At 41.2% G+C, this 21,216-nt stretch overlaps 2 protein-coding genes across 4 annotated transcripts; both read right to left on the reverse strand.

The window, feature by feature from the left end:
- Window positions 1–238: 238 nt before the first annotated feature.
- On the reverse strand, window positions 239–9,866 carry LOC113018668 (tetratricopeptide repeat protein 31-like). Of its 2 annotated transcripts, XM_026161967.1 has the most exons (19): window positions 9,663–9,703; window positions 9,480–9,502; window positions 8,514–8,726; window positions 8,351–8,417; window positions 8,069–8,256; window positions 7,908–7,988; window positions 7,752–7,820; window positions 7,504–7,671; window positions 7,139–7,306; window positions 6,547–6,610; window positions 6,355–6,445; window positions 6,123–6,264; window positions 5,142–5,246; window positions 4,816–4,915; window positions 4,401–4,653; window positions 2,439–2,513; window positions 2,207–2,309; window positions 1,517–1,632; window positions 239–1,135 (listed from the first exon to the last, which is right to left on the reverse strand). In XM_026161967.1, the coding sequence occupies exons 3-18, from the start codon at window positions 8,517–8,519 to the stop codon at window positions 1,525–1,527; spliced, it is 1,788 nt and encodes a 595-aa protein (XP_026017752.1). In that variant the 5' UTR covers window positions 8,520–8,726; window positions 9,480–9,502; window positions 9,663–9,703; the 3' UTR covers window positions 239–1,135; window positions 1,517–1,524. The 2 variants fall into 2 exon arrangements, with proteins under 2 accessions (XP_026017752.1, XP_026017751.1); XM_026161966.1 differs by lacking the exon at window positions 8,514–8,726 and having other exon boundaries at window positions 9,663–9,866.
- A 1,018-nt stretch (window positions 9,867–10,884) lies between these two features.
- Window positions 10,885–19,464, reverse strand: mfsd8 (major facilitator superfamily domain containing 8). 2 transcript variants are annotated; one of them, XM_026161972.1, is made up of 12 exons: window positions 18,863–19,464; window positions 18,364–18,449; window positions 18,124–18,167; window positions 16,965–17,205; window positions 16,743–16,856; window positions 16,510–16,654; window positions 13,170–13,228; window positions 12,809–12,917; window positions 12,242–12,376; window positions 12,059–12,162; window positions 11,689–11,915; window positions 10,885–11,616 (listed from the first exon to the last, which is right to left on the reverse strand). In XM_026161972.1, exons 1-12 carry the CDS (start codon window positions 18,916–18,918, stop codon window positions 11,410–11,412), a joined length of 1,527 nt encoding a protein of 508 aa, XP_026017757.1. In that variant the 5' UTR covers window positions 18,919–19,464; the 3' UTR covers window positions 10,885–11,409. The 2 variants fall into 2 exon arrangements, with proteins under 2 accessions (XP_026017757.1, XP_026017758.1); XM_026161973.1 differs by having other exon boundaries at window positions 18,364–18,446; window positions 18,863–19,463.
- Between the last annotated feature and the right edge of the window lie 1,752 nt (window positions 19,465–21,216).

The raw sequence follows: 21,216 nt of genomic DNA on the forward strand, positions 1-21,216 counted from the left end.
TTTGATTTGTGTAAACAATGCCCTTCTGTAGGGGGGAGCTGGAATAGCCGTAAATGTGATGTCAAGATCAAGACCTGATTCACACAGATCTGGTCCACTTCTACACTTTCAATCACATCTGTAACAGGACATCCCACTACAAGCTTTCTCTAGAAAGGTCCATCTATGCCCCATGAAGTTAGTTCATATCTTTAAAAAGAAAAAAAAAAGAAAAAGAAAGAAAAGGATGATGCAGGAGTCCAGAGTATAAAGAAACTTTAATTGTTGGATTAAGAACAACCGTCACAATTTGAGGACTTATATATTTTAAAAAAAGAAATGTGCAATGGCATTTCAACCCTTGAGGTTTTTCATTTAAGACACGTTTCAGGTAAAAATAAACTAGGAGCACTGAAACCGCATAATGCTTGTGTTATACAGCTGTATTAAGCTTATAGTAAATGTATAATAAGAATTATGGATGACCACAATGACTACAGATAATTTTGGAAAACCGGCTGACCACAGGCCTTAATTGAACATATGTTTAGGCTCTATATATTATTTAAGTATTTCGACATAAAACTTTAGGGATTCCTGCTGCTTAACATGTTTAAAAGAAATTATGTAATACTGTATTTGATGACCAATGTTACTTGCATCACTCAAAAATTGTCCACGGAACAACTTTTTAATTAACACTCAAATGTACTTATTTACTCAAACAGACTGGTGTGCTTAGCTGTAAGCCTGCTCTGCAGTCTTAGACTAATCCGCAGACTTTAAATAAACAAATATGTAAATTATATACTGTTGTTTTCTGAATACTAACATTTAAAATACATACCCAACCCTTCCATGTAATTTGTCAGACTGAAAATTTTGGCAACATGAAGCTTTTGTTAACATCTGGATTTATCACCTTACAATAACACAATATTTTCAGACATAACTTACGGTACCAGGTAATTTTACATAAAGCTATTACATCAGGAGAACCTGTAGATAGTGTTGATTAGTCTGTACTGGACAAGAAGTATTTATTGAAAACACAACATTCAGGCCAAGTAGCAGCTGGGTCTTCATTCAGTAGTCCCCTCTGTGGTCGGGGATGGGTTTCTAAGGACGTACTGTCCTTTGGCTGTTCTCGTTATGCCTGCAATAAAAACAAAACTACATTTTAGGTATGAGTCACTTAAATTTAGCAGTTTAAACACATAATCGCATTATAATCCTGCTATTTATGTGTTGGATAATTAAATAGCTTGCTCCTTTATGCCAGGGAATAAAGTTTTGAACTATTCCTTTAAACTCTTGGCCCATTTTCACACATTAAGTCTCATCCTAGCAGGATGGTGTCCCCAGGTGTCCTTTTTCTTATGTAGCTTTCAGCAGGACACTTCCAGTAATCAGACTGACACTGACACTCTCTCACTACTTAAAGTACTCGGTTTGGTTCAGGTGAGAGAGCTGCCCGGGTAGAGCGAGCAGGAGGCAGCACAGTCAGAGCTGTGAAGTCTGGTATGAAAGGACTCACCTCACGTTCTAATCTGGCAGGTCATCAGCTCTCAGGGCAGATCTGGAAATACCCAAGCCTGCAGGAATCCTGTCCGGATACCTGACAGCAAGCTTGTTGTGATTCAGCTCAAAGCCCTGACGAGTGAACACAATACTAATTTAATGGGTGGAGGAGTAACCTGGGCATGTGACAAAGTATTCCCCAAAATCACAGAGCGACGCGTGACCGGGTGATAAGAATTACACATCAACAACGCATTCACAGCATGATCTAGACAGTTTCAGAAGACTCAAACAAAAACTAGACAGACACAAGTGTAGAAAAAAAACTGACCTAAGGAGATTAGGAAAGGGGGCACACATAAAGATGAACCCCTAAAATGCAAAATTCAGGGCTTGAAGCAGGGCAGATTTCTGACCCTGGAGATTGATGCACTTCTTTGCCTGCAGTCTGAATTTTTATTATTCATATTTAGTTGAATAGATAAATGACAAATTAAAACTCCTTTCATAAATTCAAGGGTTTTTGTAGCTTCGGTGTCTCAGGGAGTAAAAATTTAATGATACATTAAAGAATCTAAAGTGGCCCCGCTTCCTGGATTTCCACCAGAGAGCCATCCTGCAAATTACAACAGCGACTGCCTCTCGGCAACTTCACAAACAGTACTACGGAATTACGACACCGTACCACAATAAAGGATGCACTTACATGAAAACGTCGGATTGCTTCATCACAGTGTTCTTGTTTTGTATAGTTAACAAAGGCACATCGTTTGGCAGTCAAAACCTTGACGCTATAGACGACCCCGACCCTGCAGGACAGGAGTGTGTAAAAAAACAAAACAAAGTTACCATAAAAAGTGTCTCACTACACTACAGCAATGCAGAGCTATTTACTTTTATTACATAACAAACCCTAGAACTCCACTACAGGCTCTTACTTGTTAAACAGGTTTGCAAGCATGGAGTCAGTTACTGGGAAATTCAGGTTTCCCACCCAAACTGGAAACAGCTCCCTGTTGAAAGATGACACCATTTAAAAAAACAATATACGACCTATGCACAAAGTCTGTTTTGGGGATAGCTACACAATAATTGATAATATGCACAGTAAACAGTTTAAAAAAAAAAAAAAGAGAAAAGCCTAATGACTTTCTGCTCTAATGATTTCCTGGGATACACCATCTAATTAAAGGTGAAAGAATACCAATAAAGTACCTTGTCTCTTGACTAATTAAATTTTGCAATTATAAAAACAGATCGAGAATCAGTTTTTGTTTATTTTATTTTAGCCTTCCTGTCTCGCCACATATACCCACGCTGCTTCTGCTTCATGTAATCAATCCACCTGTTTACACTAGCTGTGGATGAAATGGTGGCTATGAAGTTTGTGAGGCTGTGCCATTTGAGGTCATTATTATCCAAGTGGAAACCAGTAAATCAGCAATAGTAACACAAAGGGCCATTTTTGAGCTAAAATATCAAACTCTGCTTTTGTTTTTTTAGGCACAGATTCAATCCAAGTAGGGCTGCCACAAACAATTTTGATAGTCGACTAGTCACCGATTATTTTTGCGATTAGTCGACTAATCAGATCACGTACGTACTGATTAGTCGCTGTACGTTTTACGTCCATTGGATGTAAAGTGTACGGCTTATTGCACCAGCCTACATCTGCTCTTATATAACTATCATTAGCTTACAGCTTTAAGTGTTTAAGGTATGTGCTAACTAAAAATAAAGACAAGATGATAGTTTATTAAATTTTAATGAAATTTGCAGATTGTTTCGGTGAAGTTTAATAAACTCCTTGCTATCTAAAATATAACAGGACACCGGAGTATATTCTCCAGCATCTCACACTTCTGATAATCAGCTGTCATTTATTCAGCTGTGTAAAAACTATAACTTTGATCTCAGCCAAACCGATTTACTCAGGAACAAATAAAATACTAAAAAAACCAAACAATAACATTAAGTTATCTAAGTGACTTATATATGTTTAACCTGAGTAGCGAAAGACGGCGGTGGGTTTGAAAACAATTAGCTGGGAGTCCGGTGCTCTCACGGACTCTAGTCAGCCTAGCTCCCGGCTAGCTATTGAGCTAGTGGGTAACAGACGTCTCCGAAAACGTCGGCGCACTTTTGAAAATATGTGGTGTCTTGATAAACTGAGCAGATATTTGAAGTTTCCACAGCTACATTCTCGCCTGCAAATATGTTAAACGTTTATTTTGTGACCCAGAAAGAATAATAAGAGTAATATTAAAACTAACTAGCTGCAGCCATTGTTGGCAACTGAGCTATGAATTCTGGGACACAGCTTCTTCTTCTTCTGGGTTTAACGGCAGCTGGCATCCTTGTACATGCAGTGCTGCCATCTTCTGTTTCAGTCCGTTATTACACTCTTAAATCCTGCTATTATTCCTGCGTCTTTTGTGATCTTACAAAGCTTCAAACGACGCGTCGACTATTAAATTAGTCGTCGACGATTTTGATAGTCGACGTAATCGTGAATAGCCGACTAATCGTGGCAGCCCTAAATCCAAGCTGAGTGAGTGGCGTGCTTACGGTGTTCTCTCGCTTCATTAGTGGTGCCGCACGGGAGCAGTAAGCAGAGAAATTAAAGGGCTCCTGGTGTACAACCTCAATCCCACATTGTTACTTCTGCACAGTTATATTAGACTACATTTACTCCAAGAATTAATCTGTTGTGAAATCTAAACCAATGTATTTTGAGAACTTTAAGCCAAGAGTCCAGTCTGGATTTTTTCCCCCCACCATCACTTCAAAAGATCCTTCGTGAGAAACTTCAATGTCCACTTTAAACATTATCGTGTTAAAAATGCAACATCTCAACCTTCCACATAAGCACCCTGCAGTGAGAGTGAATCAGTACTCACAGTAGTGGTCGATTAACGCCGTTGCTGGCCTTCATGGGCTGAGTAAGAATAGGCTTTGATTGACTCTGAGCAGCAGATGTATTCTGGATTGCGCCCAAAGGTTTGTTCATAAGTGTTTTTTTCAGCGCATCCTTGGACTGAGCAGGACGCACAGCGGCAGCAGGTGCAGCGATTGTGTTGGCTGAAAGGATTGGAGACACTCCAGCGACATTTGCTACTTGAACAGGTGGGAGAGAGCCGTTCGGAAGAGCTCCTGCACACAAAGATCAGCAATTAAACTGGATAAAAATACACAGTTAAACACATTTCGTCAGTTTAAGCCTAATATACAAGTGATACTCTCTGTGGATAATACACAGGTGGGCTACAAGAACAAAAGACTTATTTCCACAACTGCCTGGAGTGAGAAACTCACCTGGTCGATCGTTTAACTTAGACAGCACTTCTAGTGCTTTTTTAACCGTCCCATGAATTATTAAAGCATTTGAGCTCTGCTCTCGAGTAAAACCGAACTCCTGAAGCAAAACAGAAACACACAGTAAGAAGCACATTCAAAAAAAAAAAAAAAAAGGCTCAGTCTTCATTTTCCCAACTTTCCCTCACAGCTGAAACCTCGAGCTGCAGGCCATTTTTCTCATCTCAACTATGAACATGTTAGCACTGTTTCTGGTTGGATTCAAGTACACAATGTAGTTACATGCATGTAGTGTGACTGCACCACTAAGCGCAGCTGCTACATACCATTAGCTGTGTTATCTGCACACGCATCAGCTCCTGCGCAGCTTCTGCACACGAACTGTCCAGTTTGAGAACTTCCGTGAAGGCCAGGGCAGCTTCCTCATACCTCTGAAACATTACGGACAGCAAGAACTTCAATTCAAAGTAAACCTGGGTTCAGATCAATTTGTTGCTTCACTAATTGGCCTAATTGCTGTCAGAACACTGAGTCAGAAAAAGTCTAATGCTTCTTTCTCAATAGTATCTACTCGACTCGACTGTTTCAGTTGCTCTCTGTTACAGTTGAGGATCACCTCAATGTGTGTGGGGTTGTTATAGCAACACGGCTGATGTCATCTGTATGTGAGGCGATAGTATACGGCTTTTTAAACAGACTTTGTGGAGCCATTTCCCTCATTGACAGGTTTCAGAACTGGCGCTCTCATGACTCATCAAGTGATGTGACTGACTGGCCAATCAGTGGCACGCGGTCTCTTCAGGTCACATTCTCAGATTGACTCAGCTCACTTTGAACCCCGACCGAGTAGGAAAAAAAAGTTCCTGGTTCCAGGTATTACTACGTAATGGAAAACCCTGAAAACTGAGTTGAACTGAGCCGAGTTGGTCTTAGGGGAAAATAATGTGAACCTGTGCAACAACTGCAGTGATGCTGCAAACAAGGCGACATTGTCAAAGTCGCTGTAACCTGAACTGTAAACATTACAACCGCTGACGGGTCACATCCAGTATGTGCCGCTACACAGCCGACTGCAGCTGCATCAACAAGTTAAGACTAAGCTAACTTCCCTGTGACCAGCACTCAAATGTATGTCCCTTTATAATGTTTTCTCATTGGTTGGAAAAATGTGTTGCTACTTTGGTTAAAGAGTGCTTTGTAACAAAGGACACTGTTGCACAAGAGTCTGCTCTTAAAATCAGAAACACACAGCATATTAAACATGACATGTGAGGGTTGTTAAGATTAGATAAAAGCTTTATTTTTACCTTTAGACCAGCCAGTGCTCTTCCCTTCCTATACAGGCCTTTATCCCAACCTGGACATATGCCAAGCGACAACTCTGCATCCATTAACGCCTTCTCGTATTCTTGCAACTTCTCAAAACAGAAGGACCGATTTCCAAATAGCCTGCGACAGACGCAAAGATGGCATTAAAGCTAGTGGTGCAAGTGAAATCACTGCTGTTACTTAAATTTAGGTAAACAGGCATGTTCTTACTTAAACTCTTTAGGGTTGTGCTTAATTGCATCTGTGAAATACTTCACAGCCATATTAAAGTCTCCAGCACTCGCATGCTTATTTCCAATGACTAGGGGGAAAAAAAGAAAGATAAATATTTATTTTACGTATTCTTTAAAAGTCAAATCACTTCACTGAGAATTTATGTGAATGAATAATGACGAAACTTACCGGCAAGCTCTGTGCTTATTTTTACATGGTCTTCAAAGGAGGGAACCCTGGACGCAGCAGAGTCCTGCGTAGACAGCAAGAACAGAGTTTCAACCTTTAACGTGCACCAAAAGACACAATACAGCAGGTTTTACAGCTTTGTGGTCATTCTCCAGCGTTTCCTTCATCACTGCTGTTTTATCTAAGATGTTTAACTAACAGATGTGCACACATTTCATTTCTCTGCGGTGAGTTTCACACACCCACACATTTTCGTTTTGACATCTTAGTGAGGACATCTAATTGACATAATGCTTACCTAACCCTTAGCCTAAACATAACCATAACCTAAATGTAGCCCTGACACTAAAACCACATTTTGAGTCTCAAAACTTCCTTCAAACCCGTGAGGAGAGGCACTTCTGTCCTCACATGTGACTGTTGGTCCACACAAATATAGTAAAATTCCAATTTTTGGTCCCAACAAAGACGTCTAAACGGGTACAAACACACACGAGTAAAAAGGAGGAAAAGCGTAGTTTCCATCTCCTACTTAACTCACTCGTATGGAGGAAACACTGTATCAATCTGATCTGTATGAGAGCTTCTTCACCTTCTTTGCAGCCTCTCGTTCTTCATGTGATTTTTCGGGGACTGTTTTGTATTCTTCTTTTTCTGGCATCTTCTTTTTCTCCTTCTTCTCCAGTTTGGGCTTCTGCTCCAGTTTATGCATGGCTATGAGAGCAGCTTTTCTCACAAAACTACTCGTCATATCAAGTTCCTTAAAAAGAGACGAGAAAAAAAATGTAATTGATGAACAGAAAGTGATATAATTTACAGCCAAATCTTATGCGATCATATTTTCCTGTATTCAGTAAATTGGATTAAAAGAACAGTATCAGGTTAATGGCACTTTACACCATCAGGCATCAATCAGTGGTTCATTTTGAGAATGATATCCACTCTTAAAAGTGCTACCTCTGAGTCGCCTGAGTCGTTCTTGGAGTTGCCGTCTTCATCACTGGAAACCTCGCTACTGTCACTGCTGTCTGTATCTTTGGCTGAGGCCTGCGGTTTAACACTAATATTGTTATTGGCTCTGTGTTCATCATTAACAGCTTCACCCTCCTCTGCATCATCTTTTCCCTGTAAAGCACAGAAGACAAGTTTGTGAAATAAGAGGACCGTTTCTTTTTTCGAAACGTGTTGCATAAAACAATCATCACCTCCTCGTTTTTTTCAGGGTTCAGCTTGTCCTTCTCCAGCTTCTCGAGACGTTTCCTTTCCTTCTGTTTCTGATCAACAAACACACGCAGTGAACATTACTCACACGAGCTGACATTTATTACCAATCACTTCATATTCAAGAAAGCAGGATTTACCCGTTTCTTAAGCCGCTTCTTCTCAGCTTTGTCTTTCATTTTTGTAGATTCTTCTAATAATCTGGCTTTTCTCTCAGCATCCTACAGAAGCAGATTTGAATCCTTTAGAGTCTGCAGCACAACTTCCCATCAAAAAGAAAACGGTAAAACTAAACACTTACACGCTCCTTTGTCTGAAATCTTAAAGGGGACGGGCAAGAAGAATTACGGGCTGAAGGGTATACAGGCTGATATACAGCGCTGGATGACCTCAGGCGGTTTGCAGGGTATCCATGGAAATCATGACTCCAACTACCGGTAACATAATCATCATTGCCTGGGTCGTCTAGATCGTCATCGTAGTCAATACCTATAGGAACAACAACAAGTTTCATACAGTCACACAAATAAAGACCGACACACTCAAATGTGCACAGCAGACATGTTGCACAATATCTCCTTACCAAGAAGGCCACATCTTATTATTCTTTGCATATGAGGACGTCCTTCAAACATCCCTAAAACAGTTCTCTAAACAGGAGGGAGAGAGACAAAGAGATTTGAAAAGTATTCACAAACAGTCACGTACAGTCCTCACTCGCAGCCTCTCCAGCCTTGAATTCTTACCCACATCCCACCTACATCTGGATCCCAGTATGATAAGTGTGGAGTTTTCCCACAGCTGCTGAAAAACTGCACCACTGCCACTACTCAGCATGCCTCTGAGCTCCAGTAAGAATGCTGGCACTGAAAAGCACCATGTCCAAGAGTTTCACTTTCCTTTATCCAGAAGCTCTGAGTCACTGGATCAGCAGGCAAGCCCCTTTCTCTGGTCTTGCACTATAATAAATACACGTGAATGCAACAACAAAGCAGCCTGCATCTAATTTGGGGATGTGGAGCATATTCTCATACTGAATACTATCGTTTATTTTAGTCAGACTTATAGAAGAATCACTATAAGAGCTGTAATGTTGAGCACAAATGCAAATAGAAGGTTGGTGGGGCAACAACATGCCACTTAATGAAGAAATGTCACTAACCCAACAGATACGAAGACGGCACTTTTCCTTAGAATAATCCACGGACTGGCTTAGGATTTGTTATGGAGTCAATATATTATATTCGGAGCAGAAATGTCCAATTAAGACCACTTTGCACGTACAATACGAGATTATTACCTCAAATATCCGCCTCACTGTCACGCAAAAAAGCAAAGCGTGGTTTGTAATTCCTTGTAGACGGATTACTAATATCACTGTTTTCTAAACCATTTCACAGACATCCTGCTCACTGGTAAAACTGTGTTTAGATTTCCGTAAGAAGCAGCTGTGCACGTACAGCGTTTCTCTGAATACAGGATATGTACAGGAAGTGACACGGCGCAGTGTTTACATGTTTCCATTCAGCAAATTAGACTGTGCTGCTTTTACGGCCAACCTGCGAGGAACCCATTGATGATCTTAACACCTTACCCATCCGGTCCCCAGACCCATAAACTCCCCCCACGAAGTAAGACCCAACACGCGGGGAGCTTTTCCACAAAGCGTAAGCTAACGCGCGCGTAAACTTTAAGGAAGAGAGCATACTTACGAACATATGAGGATCCGGAATCTCTGCAAAAGCAAACAAAAGAACAAAGAGCAATATAAATACAGTCGTTTCAATAACCAGGCTTTGGCTCCTCTCTACACAAACATGACTCCTACAAGCGAGCTAGCTTCGTAGCCACGTTAGCCAACAACTTTTTAAAAGACACAAAAAGCGCTTTCTTACCCCCCTCTTCTCTATAAAACTCCATGTTTACTAATATAAGTCCTGTCACGGCTTTACACACTCTCACGACGCAGTTAATTTCACCCTAAGTTTCATTACTAATGCTAATGTTAGCAGCCTCTAACTTTTGCTGCCAACATACTGGCGCGCTCCCTCTCGATCACTTTCAACATCGCGTGAACGCACACGAGCGCACGGGCGGGACTTGGCTTTTATTGAACGCATGCGCGCCGTCTTCCTGCCCCCTTCCCGGACACATGGATGACCATTTGTTGTTTATTTGCAATAAAAATGTAAATGTAGTGGGTCTGTTTCAGTCCTTGAACCTGCAGATGTGTCTGATAGCTCTGCAAAGCCTACTTTGGTATGGAATTTGGTAGGAATTAACAGCATTAGACTGTGTTGTAAATGTTATGTCATTATAACAATATAGCCAAGTACGCACCGTAGACACTGGATTGACAAAAGCATTGGTTCGTCTGCCTTCACACGCATATGAACTTCAGCGGCCATCTTTAGGTTTAATATGATGTAGATCCACAGCTTTTACAGCTTCCAGATCTCATGGAGAGGCTTTCCCTAAGGTTCAGGATTGTGTTTATAGGATTTTTTTTTTTTAAACCATTCCTCCAAAAGTGCAAAGTAGGGTTTACATGAGAAGGTCTCCTGTTTTTTTCATGCTAACAGTGTTCTCTGGTTGAGGTCAGGACTTTGTGCAGGCCAGTCAAGTTTTTCCACACCAAACTCACTCACTGTCTTTATGGACCTTACTTTGTCCACTGTTTGTTCAGTCATGCTAGAACAGAAGGGTCCATCCTCAAACTGTTTCCACAAAGTTGGGGACGTCCAAGATGTCAGTATGCTGAAGCTTTAAGAGTTCCTTTCACTTTGAATGAAAAACAAACTCACGCCATAATCCCCCCACCACAAAACTTTATTAGTCAGAAAGTATCGTTATCCTGGCAACCAAATGCAGAGTCATCCATTGGATTGCCAGAAGAGGTCTGCAGTGTTATTTTTTCTTTAAAGAGAGGGAACACTTCCTGCCTCTTCTCATGTTTTTTTTTTGTTATGGTTTTTCTTTAACAATTTAAAGTGCACAGCTGCTTAAGCCTTCTCTGAGGAGCAACAATGTTAGGCTACACACAATACATTGTCTGATATAAAGAAGCCCACCTCATCATAAGATATACACACTAAATACTGCCAGCACAGGGTTAGATAAAATCTTAAACAGTTTATTTATTAATCAGTTTATTGTTACCATACACACCCGCACCCACCCAGACATTTCTGAATATTTTCCAATAGACAAAAACCCGCAGTTTTAAACAACTACAGGTTAAGCCATTAACAGAAGGAAAAATAATATAAGTATTTTTTTCCATTAAGAAAAAGAATTTAGCAGGAAATGTTAAAAATTGTCAAATGTAATGTTCTATGATGTAATGCATGTGTAATTATGTTCATCACTCAAAGACACACTTCTGTCATGTTTTCTTTCCCAACAAGTGAGCTGCGCGTTCACTGCAGTTTTAGCTCCTTTATAAATCATGAAGCAGCGGTCTTCGATCATGTTATGAAAAAAACTGTCTTTGCAAGAGTTAAAAAGTCAAAACCCTGAGTTACAAACTTTTAAAAGTTTATCCGTCCCCACTTTTCAAAGTGGCAGCGACAGAATATCACGATGGCCAGGACTTATGTGCTGAAAGCAAGTATAACAAACGGCGATCGGTTTCCATCAATGTTACTCTACAATCCTTCCATGGCGAACAGAAAAGGCAATGAGTCTGCGGTAGGCCGAGATGAGGAGGATGATGGCTCCTGCCACAATGCCGCAGATGAGGCTGAAGGTCCAGCGAGGTCCCAGGTGGGTGTAGACATGGGAGACGAAGACCGGGCCGAGTGTCCGTGCCCCGCTGCCCGACGCCGTCAGCCAGCCCATGTACACACCCTGGTGAAACATTTGAGAAGTATATGGGTGCGTTCAAAATTATTTTAAAGCATCACACATGTTAGTATTTACCTGAGGTTTGGGTCCAAGGATTTTGGAATACAGTGTGTAGGACATCACATTGCAGGCTGGGTATCCCACTCCAATGAGGAAGTCCGCTGAGAAGAACTGAGCTATGTGTATAGCAGGAGTATACTGGCACCAGGTTTGTTCGATGGGACACCCCGTTGGCTCCACAGTACTGTTCGGGGCTGGCACGAGGTCAGGCATCTGAGTCACAAAGGAGTTGTTTTTTATGTCTGTTTGTGAAAGAGGAGGGTAGAAATTAGTTTAAATCTAAACAGATGCTTGGAAAGATGTAACAACTACACACTGAGCTGTCAAGAGTCAAAATGGCAACAACTGGAAACTAATCTGACTACTTAATTCAACTGATCAATACCTGCCCACTGGATTTTAGGATAATGGTTTCCCCATGGGAGAAGAATAAAGAAGCCACAGAAAATAATGACCAAGCCGATTAACAACACAGGCCGATCTCCGAATCTGGAAGGAAATTAACGAAATTCAGGAAAGGCGATTCTTTATTTGATGTAATTTATATGTGCAGTGAGAGGGGTGATACCTAAGAGCAGCCACTTTTACAGCCAGAAACACCAAGATTGATACAAATCCGATGCAGCAGAGAATGATCCCGTTGTACAGCACAGCTTCTTTCCTTGTCCAGGCAAACATGTCCATAGATAGGGGCGTGGTAATTCTGAAGAAAAACACAGAATCACAACAGAGTACAAAAGAGGTTTTAAAGAGAGAGAAAGACTGCCTAGACTGGATATAAAAGACAGGCATAGCTCTGGCTGAGAACTGTCACCATGCTTGCGTTTTGAAACCAGGAAGCTTGTCAATCGCAGAGATAATGTATAAAATGATCTCCTTTATATTTTTCTGTTTTATCCTCAGTTACTTTGACACAAAGTTATCTGCTGTGATGCTTACACCTCTGATGAAGTCTCACATGTACTTGTAAATGATCATTATCACAATATTTCTGACTGAGTCAAAATGAAATCAAACCGGGACCTCATCAATCAAAATTGAATAACTAATAGAAATCAGTGGCGATACCCAGCCCTACTTGGAACCAGCTTTTATGTACCATCTGTGAGTCTGACGTCTTTGAAGAAATACATACGTCTCAAAGATGGCAAAGATGAACATGATGATGAAGAACAGGATGTTGGATGTCATGACAGCCACCTGATCGATGCTTTCAACAGTTTCTTCTGAAATATCAACTCTCTCTAGAAAACAAATGTATCTTCCATCAGAAACTGTAAAACATGACTCATTTATTTCCATATTCAAAATGTATGATTCCTTTAACATTAGCCATTCAGACTCAGTGCAGTACTGCTTTATGTCACTCTGTATGTTAAATGACTTAAAAATAAATAAATGTTTTAGTCCAAATAGTTTTCATTTTTTCTGTAAATTGACTTCAGCAAGTGGTCTTTCCTTGGCATACAGTAAATGCTAAAGAAAAATAGATACACCTTCTGATGTGTAGTTGATAGATTGAATGTGCCTTCCATCTTCATCAACGTGATGCTCTCTGATGGAAAGAATCAAACATTTTAGTTAAAGGGTATATCCACAGTATTTTTTAGTCCATGTAAAATAACGAAATAAACAGTCAAATACTGAAATTTTCCAGAACTATCCTACTGAAGACCGATCCTTTTTTTTTTTTTTCCTTCAAAAAAAAAAAATGGTTAAGGAAAAACAACTTCACACGTTAAAGACAAGTCAAAAATATTTCAGGATGCAGGAGTATCATTGTCAAGGTCTACAATCACCTTCATGAATGTAAATATGGAGGATTTAAAAGGTGCAAGCAACCACTTGAAGGCCAGACTAGACTTTGCCAGCAAACATCTAAAAGAGCACAGCTCTGTAAAAAAAAAAATGTTTGGTCAGATAAACCCAAGATTAACTTTTATTAACTTGTATCAAAATGATGGGAAGAGAAAGGTATGGAGCAGGAGAGAAACAGCTCATGATCTGAAGCATACCACATCATCTGTCTAACATGGAGGGGCTAATATTATGGCATAGACATGTATGACTGTCAGTGGTGTTTTGTGACTGCTGATGGAAGCAACAGGGCTGCACTCTCTGCTCGGATTCAACCAAACGCTCCTGATCAGACTGTGTAAACAGATAATGACCCAAAGCAAACTGCAAAAGCAATATGAGTTTCTCAAATCAGCAAAATCAGATGTTCTTCAAATTCAAGTCACCTGATCTCAACTTATGTTTTTTAGGTTATGAAGAGAAACTTGGATCATTTTTTCAGTATGTTCAATAAAAACCAAAAGCACAAATAGTGCTTTAAGACAGAATTCGAAAGAATTGTGAACCTTCACATTTATACGGCAAAGGAAGTCAAAGCTGTCCTCAACATGAAGAAGAAGGCTTTCAGGAGCAAAGTGAAGGAGGAGATGAAGGCAGCACAGCGGGAGGTGAAACGCTGCCTGAGGGAAGCAAAGGACACCTACAGGAGGAAGGTGGAGCAGAAGTTGGAGAGGAACAATATGAGGGAGGTCTGGAATGGTGTGAAAACCATCACAGGCCACAACACCAAGAAAAGCACAGTGGGGGGGACTGTGGAGAAGGCAAACGAACTCAACAACTTCTTCAACAGGTTTGACCAGCCCACAACCCCCCCACCCTCACCTTCACTACAGAGTCCAATCCCCACTCTCCTACCTCCCTCGCTTCCCCCCCTTCCTGACACCATGACACCCCCCTCCTCCAATCCCTCTCTCAGCAGCAAGACATCTCCCCCCCTCCCCTCTTCCCAAACATCTCCCAGTGTCACAGTGGATCAGGTCAGGAGACAACTGAGGAAGCTTCGCCCCAGAAAGGCAGCAGGCCCAGACAAGGTGTGTCCTAGGATGCTAAAGGCGTGTGCTGCTGAACTTGGGGAGCCGCTACAACGAGTCTTCAACCTCAGTCTGCGACTGGGGAGAGTGCCCGCCCTATGGAAGACATCCTGCATCGTCCCGGTCCCCAAAAAGAACCAGCCCAATGAGCTGAATGACTTCCGACCGGTGGCACTGACGTCACATCTTATGAAGACTCTAGAGCGGCTCTTCCTCAACCTCCTCCGACCACAGGTACAACATGCCCAGGACCCACTACAGTTTGCATACAAGGCGGGTGTCGGAGTGGAGGATGCCATCCTGTACCTCCTACACAGAGCCCACTCACACCTGGATGGGGGAAAAGGCACGGTCAGGATCCTGTTTCTTGACTTTTCCAGTGCCTTTAATACCATCCGGCCCTGTATGCTTCAGGAAAAACTGAACAGGATGGAGGTGGACCCCTGCCTGGTCGCTTGGATCTCCGACTACCTCACCGACAGACCACAGTACGTCAGGCTGAAGGACATCACGTCTGACACAGTGGTCAGCAGCACAGGAGCACCACAGGGAACTGTGCTGTCCCCTCTTCTCTTCACCCTGTACACCTCTGACTTCTGCTACAACTCTGAATTATGCCACATTCAGAAGTTTGCAGATGACACGGCCATCATGGGGTGTATCTGGGATGATCAGGAAGAGGAGTACAGAAGTCTGGTGAGGAACTTTGTCACATGGAGTCACACAAACCACCTGCAACTCAACACTTCAAAGACCAAGGAACTGGTTGTGGACTTCGGGAGGTCCAGAGCAGGTCCACTGCCGGTTCAGATAGAGGGGGAGGAGGTGGAGGTGGTCAACAAGTACAAGTACCTCGGGCTGTGGGTGGACAATAAACTGGACTGGTCATGCAACACAGAGCACCTGTATAAAAAAGCCCAAAGCCGACTGTACTTCCTCAGGAGGCTGAGGTCTTTTAACATCTGCAGGAAGCTCCTGAGGATGTTTTACCAGTCGGTGGTTGCTGGAGTACTTTTCTATGCTGTGGTGTGCTGGGGGAGCAGCACAGCAAAGAAGGACTCATCCAGGCTGGAGAAACTGATCAGGAAGGCTAGCTCTGTGGTCGGCATGAAGCTGGACACTCTGGTGACAGTGGCAGAGAAAAGGACATCAAAGAAACTGATGGACATTATGGACAATGCCAGGCATCCTCTGCACACGGCCATAAACAACCAGAAGAGTCTGTTCAGTGACAGGTTGCTTCTCCCAAAGACAAGAACTAACAGACTTAAAAACTCCTTTGTCCCACACGCCATCAGACTGTTTAACTCCTCTCTGGAGGGGAGAGGGAGGGGAAACAGGAGGACAAAGGAGGGAACAACTAAGCTGTAGTGCCTCTTCACCTCACTGTACAATACCTTTTGTGCAATACTTTTGTAAATAGTCAACAGTGCAATAGACTCAATACTTGAAATGTGCAATTCACTTGTATTTTTATTTTTATTCCTATTTATTCTATTTATCCCCTTTGTATATTTTATTTATATTGTCTCTGTATTTATATATATATATATATATATATATATATATATATATATATATGTGTGTGTGTGTATAACTCTGTAACTTCTGTCGGTGCTGTGCTTTTTTGGAAATCGAATTTCCCACAGGAACCCACCCGAGGGATTAATAAAGTTCTATCTTATCTTATCTCTTATCTTTAAAAACATTAATTATACATAAACTGACAGATCAATAATACTAAACTCTCAAACAGTCCTGATTTAAATCTTTGACCCTGCTGACCGCTAAAGTTCATTTAGGTAGTGCCTCAAAAAACAAAGAAAGAAAAAAGAAAAAAAAAAAGGCCCAGTTGAGGGATGAAGACAGATTTACTACAGTACAGAGATCAAGTTTATGGCAAAACTATAAACAAACAAGAAGTCACATCAAGAATTTATTCAGTCACCTCAGCAGAATAACGACGAGCAGGATGTTGATGAGGCCGAACACTGCAGCCAGTAACGCTGGGGTGGTGTACATGTTGAGCTTCAGCGCTATGAAGTCCAGTGTGACACCTTCCTCTCCAATGAAGGACAGACATGCCTGCAGGGCTGACATGTACACAGAAAAATAAACAAACATTAAAACTGATTTTTCCTTCAGCAAACTCACAGCTTTGCTCCCTGTTGTCAAACTTACCTGGCCCGAGGATGAAACCGAGGGCCTGGCAGGCACTCATGTTAGCCATGGCACCCGTCCTCTCGTTCAGTGATGTAGCTCCAGCAACATAGGACCTCACCACAGCTACGTTACCTAACATGGAAAGACTGAAACGTGTCATGGATCATCATAAAGGAAACAGATCAATTTGCTTACTAAGGAAATTATATCAAACTTTTAGGTCTATATTTAAATGATCACCTGCTCCGAAGCCCACAAAGACTCTGGACATGAGGATGTGATACTTGTTATAGGTCTTCGGCAGGTACGCGTAGGCATAGTAGATGTTGGCTGCCAAGTTAATGGAGATGGAACACACCAGTGGTTCCCTGCGTGGCCGATGATTGGACCACCAGCCAAAAATGGGTGAGGCCACCATCTGTCCGATGCTGTATGCTGCAACCACCCATCCCAGGAAGCTGGCATCAGTGCTGTCATCAGTCTGTAAGAAATGAATGCTCCACATTAGACCTCATAGGAAACCTAGTACAACATCAAACCCCACTGTTGATCAAAGCCACCACATATTAAACTGAATACATGTTTAGGCAATAATTCCACCGGCTTCCAAGCTGCATGAAGTGGGAGGAAAGTTCACTGGTAGACCACCGTGTTCTGGCTAAAATGTCTCAGTGTAACAGTAAAATCAGAACATGCAGGGTCCTACACATTGTCTAACCATAAGGGGGGCTTATACACATTATTTCACCTCTTCATTGTATACAAGTGTATGTAGAAAGGTAACAGCATTTCAGGTTTTCAAATATACTTGGAATCCAGTTTTAGGACACTGAAGTGACATACATGAACATATACTGCTGAAGTGTAGCTTCAAAAGCACAACATGTGGTGCAACTGAAGTATACTGCAACTTAAGCAAGACAGAAGTTGAAATAAACACAATGGAACAAGCAAAAAAAAAACAAAACAAAACAGCAGAAGTTCAAGGAGATAAATGAACTCGGCGGCGGGCATGACAGGCTAACAGAAAACAGTGGATCATCCTATTAAAACACATCATGGGTCATGTAACTGCAGTCTGTTCATTATATACTTGAACAGACTGCAGTTACATTCAAAGCAGTTTAAAGCACTCAATTAAAAATCCAAGCACCTTTGTAAACCTTGAAAACACTACATAAATTCAAGTATTCTCCAGCACCCGTATAGGAACCCTGCTTACAAGTGCTTAATCTTTCAGTCATTTGACCAGGGCAAAGAGCAGGGCACTATATCCTAAATTAAATCCCCAACAATCCTCTTTGCAAAAACAAACCACGGAGCTTAGTTTGTATTATTGACATCAGTTGAATCAGGCAACAATCTTCAGCCCAAAAGACACCGTGTCATACTTACTTACCTTTTGCAAATAGGGCCAAAGTGATGTGATGACAATAGTGAAACCTGAGAGAGAGCACAGATCACATTAATGACACACAAGCTGTTGAAGATGCTCAACATGTTTTTAGGCTAGAAGTGACTGAAGTTATTTCATGTCTCTTCAAATGGCATCACAGGTCAGAAACCACAGTTTTTCCTGTAACAGTGCTGAGATCATTACTTTGAACGTGATAAAAGTGTTATATTCCCGTGTCCTCACCTACACTACTGAGGAACATAGTGAAGTACATGACTCTGATGGACCTCCACCGACTTCTGTAGTCATCATCCTGCGAGTCATCGCTGCTGACATGGAGTACAGATTATCCATAAAGGATGACATACCAGCAAGACAATGTAACCTATACGAGTAATGTACGAGCCAGCAAGATATATGGCCAAGTGACAGGTCAGCGTCTCCTTTTTATAGGAGCGAGAACACAGTATGATGAAGAAAAACTGGGTTAAAGAATAAAGGTGAATAAAGCTGCTGCACCCACCATCTCTGACTGCAGTTGCGTGTTTTATTTAGCGACTGTAAATAAAGTCTACCTATGTTAAGTTGCTTTGTAGCTTAGCTCTGTTGCTTACATACGGCAAAACAGACACAACACAAGGCCAGTAAATCCAGTGCTTCTACAACCTGTTGGGTAACAGTGTATTCATACTCAAGCTTCCTCTCGTTGTTTTTATTTAGGGAGGCGGCTATCTGGACTTACCTGCTCCTCTCATCCCTGAGCAGCGGGGTGGTGCTGTCGGGTTCAGGTTGAGACATCTTTTAACAAAACACTAACTCTGCGATATTATGACTCCACCCGTGGACTTTGAAAAAGCAAAACAGTACTTTTAGGTCGCCATGTAGTCGAGGGTCAGTGAACGACACTTGCTAACTTTCACCTCTCCCATAAAGCTCCGGGTAGCTAGCTAGCTAACGTTAGGGAGAAACATTTGGCCCCTTAAGTCATATGCACGAGTCTAACTGATACCGCAAACCATGATAAACGGTCGTTTTACCAAGAACAAAGCACAGTACGCCACATAAAAACACGCAAAGCTGGACTATGATATCAGTGACAGCTCTAACACGCAAGGCACCCATTATTTAAGCATCGGCTTCCGGTAAATTCTTTCAAAATAAGGCAAATTGAGTCCCAAATAAACTGTGTTCTGCCGAGTTTTTTCTTCAGTACGCTTATCATATCTTATCAAAAACTTAACATGAAATTATTTATATAAACATTAAACACTCTGAGGTGTCTTTCCTTTGTTGTTGCACAGGCTGCGCAGTGTTTTAGACGCTAATTTCGAATAACATCCGTGTTTACTCGACTGTTAGCGCGCACCTTGACGAACCGCGCTCACGTGAAAACTAGCAAACCACCCAAACACAGTCCGAGGGTCACTTGATTGGATCGGCGAGAAGGACGCCGTGCTGCGATTGGTGGATGCAGTTATAGTGCGGGGCTGATACAAAAGTTATTTAAAGGGCAACTAGTTCAGCTTTAATGTAGAAGAATCTGAGCACAATTATTGACTTTTATATGTGAAAAATTAGAGTAGAATAGAATAGAATAAAATAGTCCTTTATTGTAATTGTACATGTACAACAAAATTCTACAGGAATAAAATATAAATATCAAGACGGCATAAATAAATAACAAACAGGAGAAATATGTACAAAACAAGAGGAATATATACAAAACAATAGAAGGACACACATTAGTGAACAGGATGCAACATGCTTGAAAATAGTGCAGAGGACTTGGTCTGAATATAGTTCATGTGTGAGTGACCTGAGTATTAAGGTAGATCAAGGGTTATGACAGATCACCTTTTAATCTACTCGTGGCACTATTAAAGTATTAAATCACATGAGATTTCAAATTGCAGGAAAATCACTGGAGTTATAAGAGGCAGACAACTAGACACACCACGTGTATGCTATTGCTATTTATTGTGGTTTAACCTGTCAAGGACAAAAATGTAAAGAAAATTCTGCATCAAGCCTTGAAATCATAGCTTTCCTACTTTTGATAAGCCTGGATTGGTGGCATGATGGTTAGTGCTGCTGTCTCCCAGTAAGAAGGTCCTCGTTCAAATCCACCATCTGGCACAAATGGTTGTTTGTCTCTGTGATAGAATGGTGAGCTGTCTGGGGTGTAACCTATCACTTCAGGATTAGGCCCCAGCCCCCCTGCAACCAGGATAAAAATAGGAGGACGGTAGTTGTTGTAGATCCATTCACTTTATATGGTAACCAGACTCTAGACTTTGTTGAACATTATGTAATATGAAGACAACATGTAGTATTTAAGTGACCAAGTAGTATTGGGCTAAAAGTTATTGAATAGTGTTGAAATAAAATGACAAAATTGTGAAGGATTAAAATATTCCAAGAGCTCAACTTACTTCATCTAAACATGTTTCAATCGCATTTTATGAACCTCTAAAAAGAATGGGTGTGTTTTTCTTATAATTTAAAGGTTTACTGAATTACATATAAAAACATAAACACAGAACAAGGCAGTTCAAATACACTGACATAGAGTACGGTGTGCAAAGAAATGTGTACAGTGAGTTATTGGGTGATATACATTTGCCAAACATCTAGTGCACAGTCTCAAGATCAATACAGGTCATGTTTCCACTTTGTCTTTGGATTTGAACCCACATAAACTGTCCCAGTGGTCTTTCCTTGTCATTTTTACAGTTAAGCCTTATTAACATCCTCTCACATGCAGCAACAGTGTTCATCATCTGTCCACAATGGGACTATGCTATATATTTTACAGAATTCAAGTGCAATAACTCAATTCTAACAGCCTATTGCAAAACCTTTGAACTCGTAGCTTATTAATTAAATAATGCTAAGCAAATTATTTAAATTTGTATAAAATAACTCTTATTTAGAACAGTGTTTTGAGTGTGTGCAGGACAAATGTTTTTAAAAAATTTCTTGGTTTTAGTCAAAGGTGTCTTTTCTTCACCACTACATCCACACACCTCCTCTGGTCTTTCTCTGTTTCTCCACAAGGACCTCCTGTTACACAGCTAAAGTCATTGCATCGTCTGC

Source organism: Astatotilapia calliptera, chromosome 3 (genome assembly GCF_900246225.1).
Source record: "Astatotilapia calliptera chromosome 3, fAstCal1.2, whole genome shotgun sequence".
Lineage (NCBI taxonomy): Eukaryota > Metazoa > Chordata > Actinopteri > Cichliformes > Cichlidae > Astatotilapia > Astatotilapia calliptera.

Bases quoted from the DNA above. Each gene is read 5' to 3' on its own strand.
- mfsd8 (XM_026161972.1), bottom strand. From the start codon at position 18,918: ATGTCTCAACCTGAACCCGACAGCACCACCCCGCTGCTCAGGGATGAG. The intron at 18,450-18,862 runs GTAAGTCCAGAT...ACTCCATGTCAG, and splicing joins CTCAGGGATGAGAGGAGCAG to CAGCGATGACTCGCAGGATG. The intron at 11,916-12,058 runs GTATTGATCAGT...TTTCACAAACAG, and splicing joins TCCTAAAATCCAGTGGGCAG to ACATAAAAAACAACTCCTTT.
- LOC113018668 (XM_026161966.1), bottom strand. From the start codon at position 9,687: ATGGAGTTTTATAGAGAAGAGGGGG. The intron at 7,672-7,751 runs GTGATGATTGTT...TGTGCTTTACAG, and splicing joins ACCCTGAAAAAAACGAGGAG to GGAAAAGATGATGCAGAGGA. The intron at 5,247-6,122 runs GTAAAAATAAAG...GTAATGTTTCAG, and splicing joins GAGCACTGGCTGGTCTAAAG to AGGTATGAGGAAGCTGCCCT.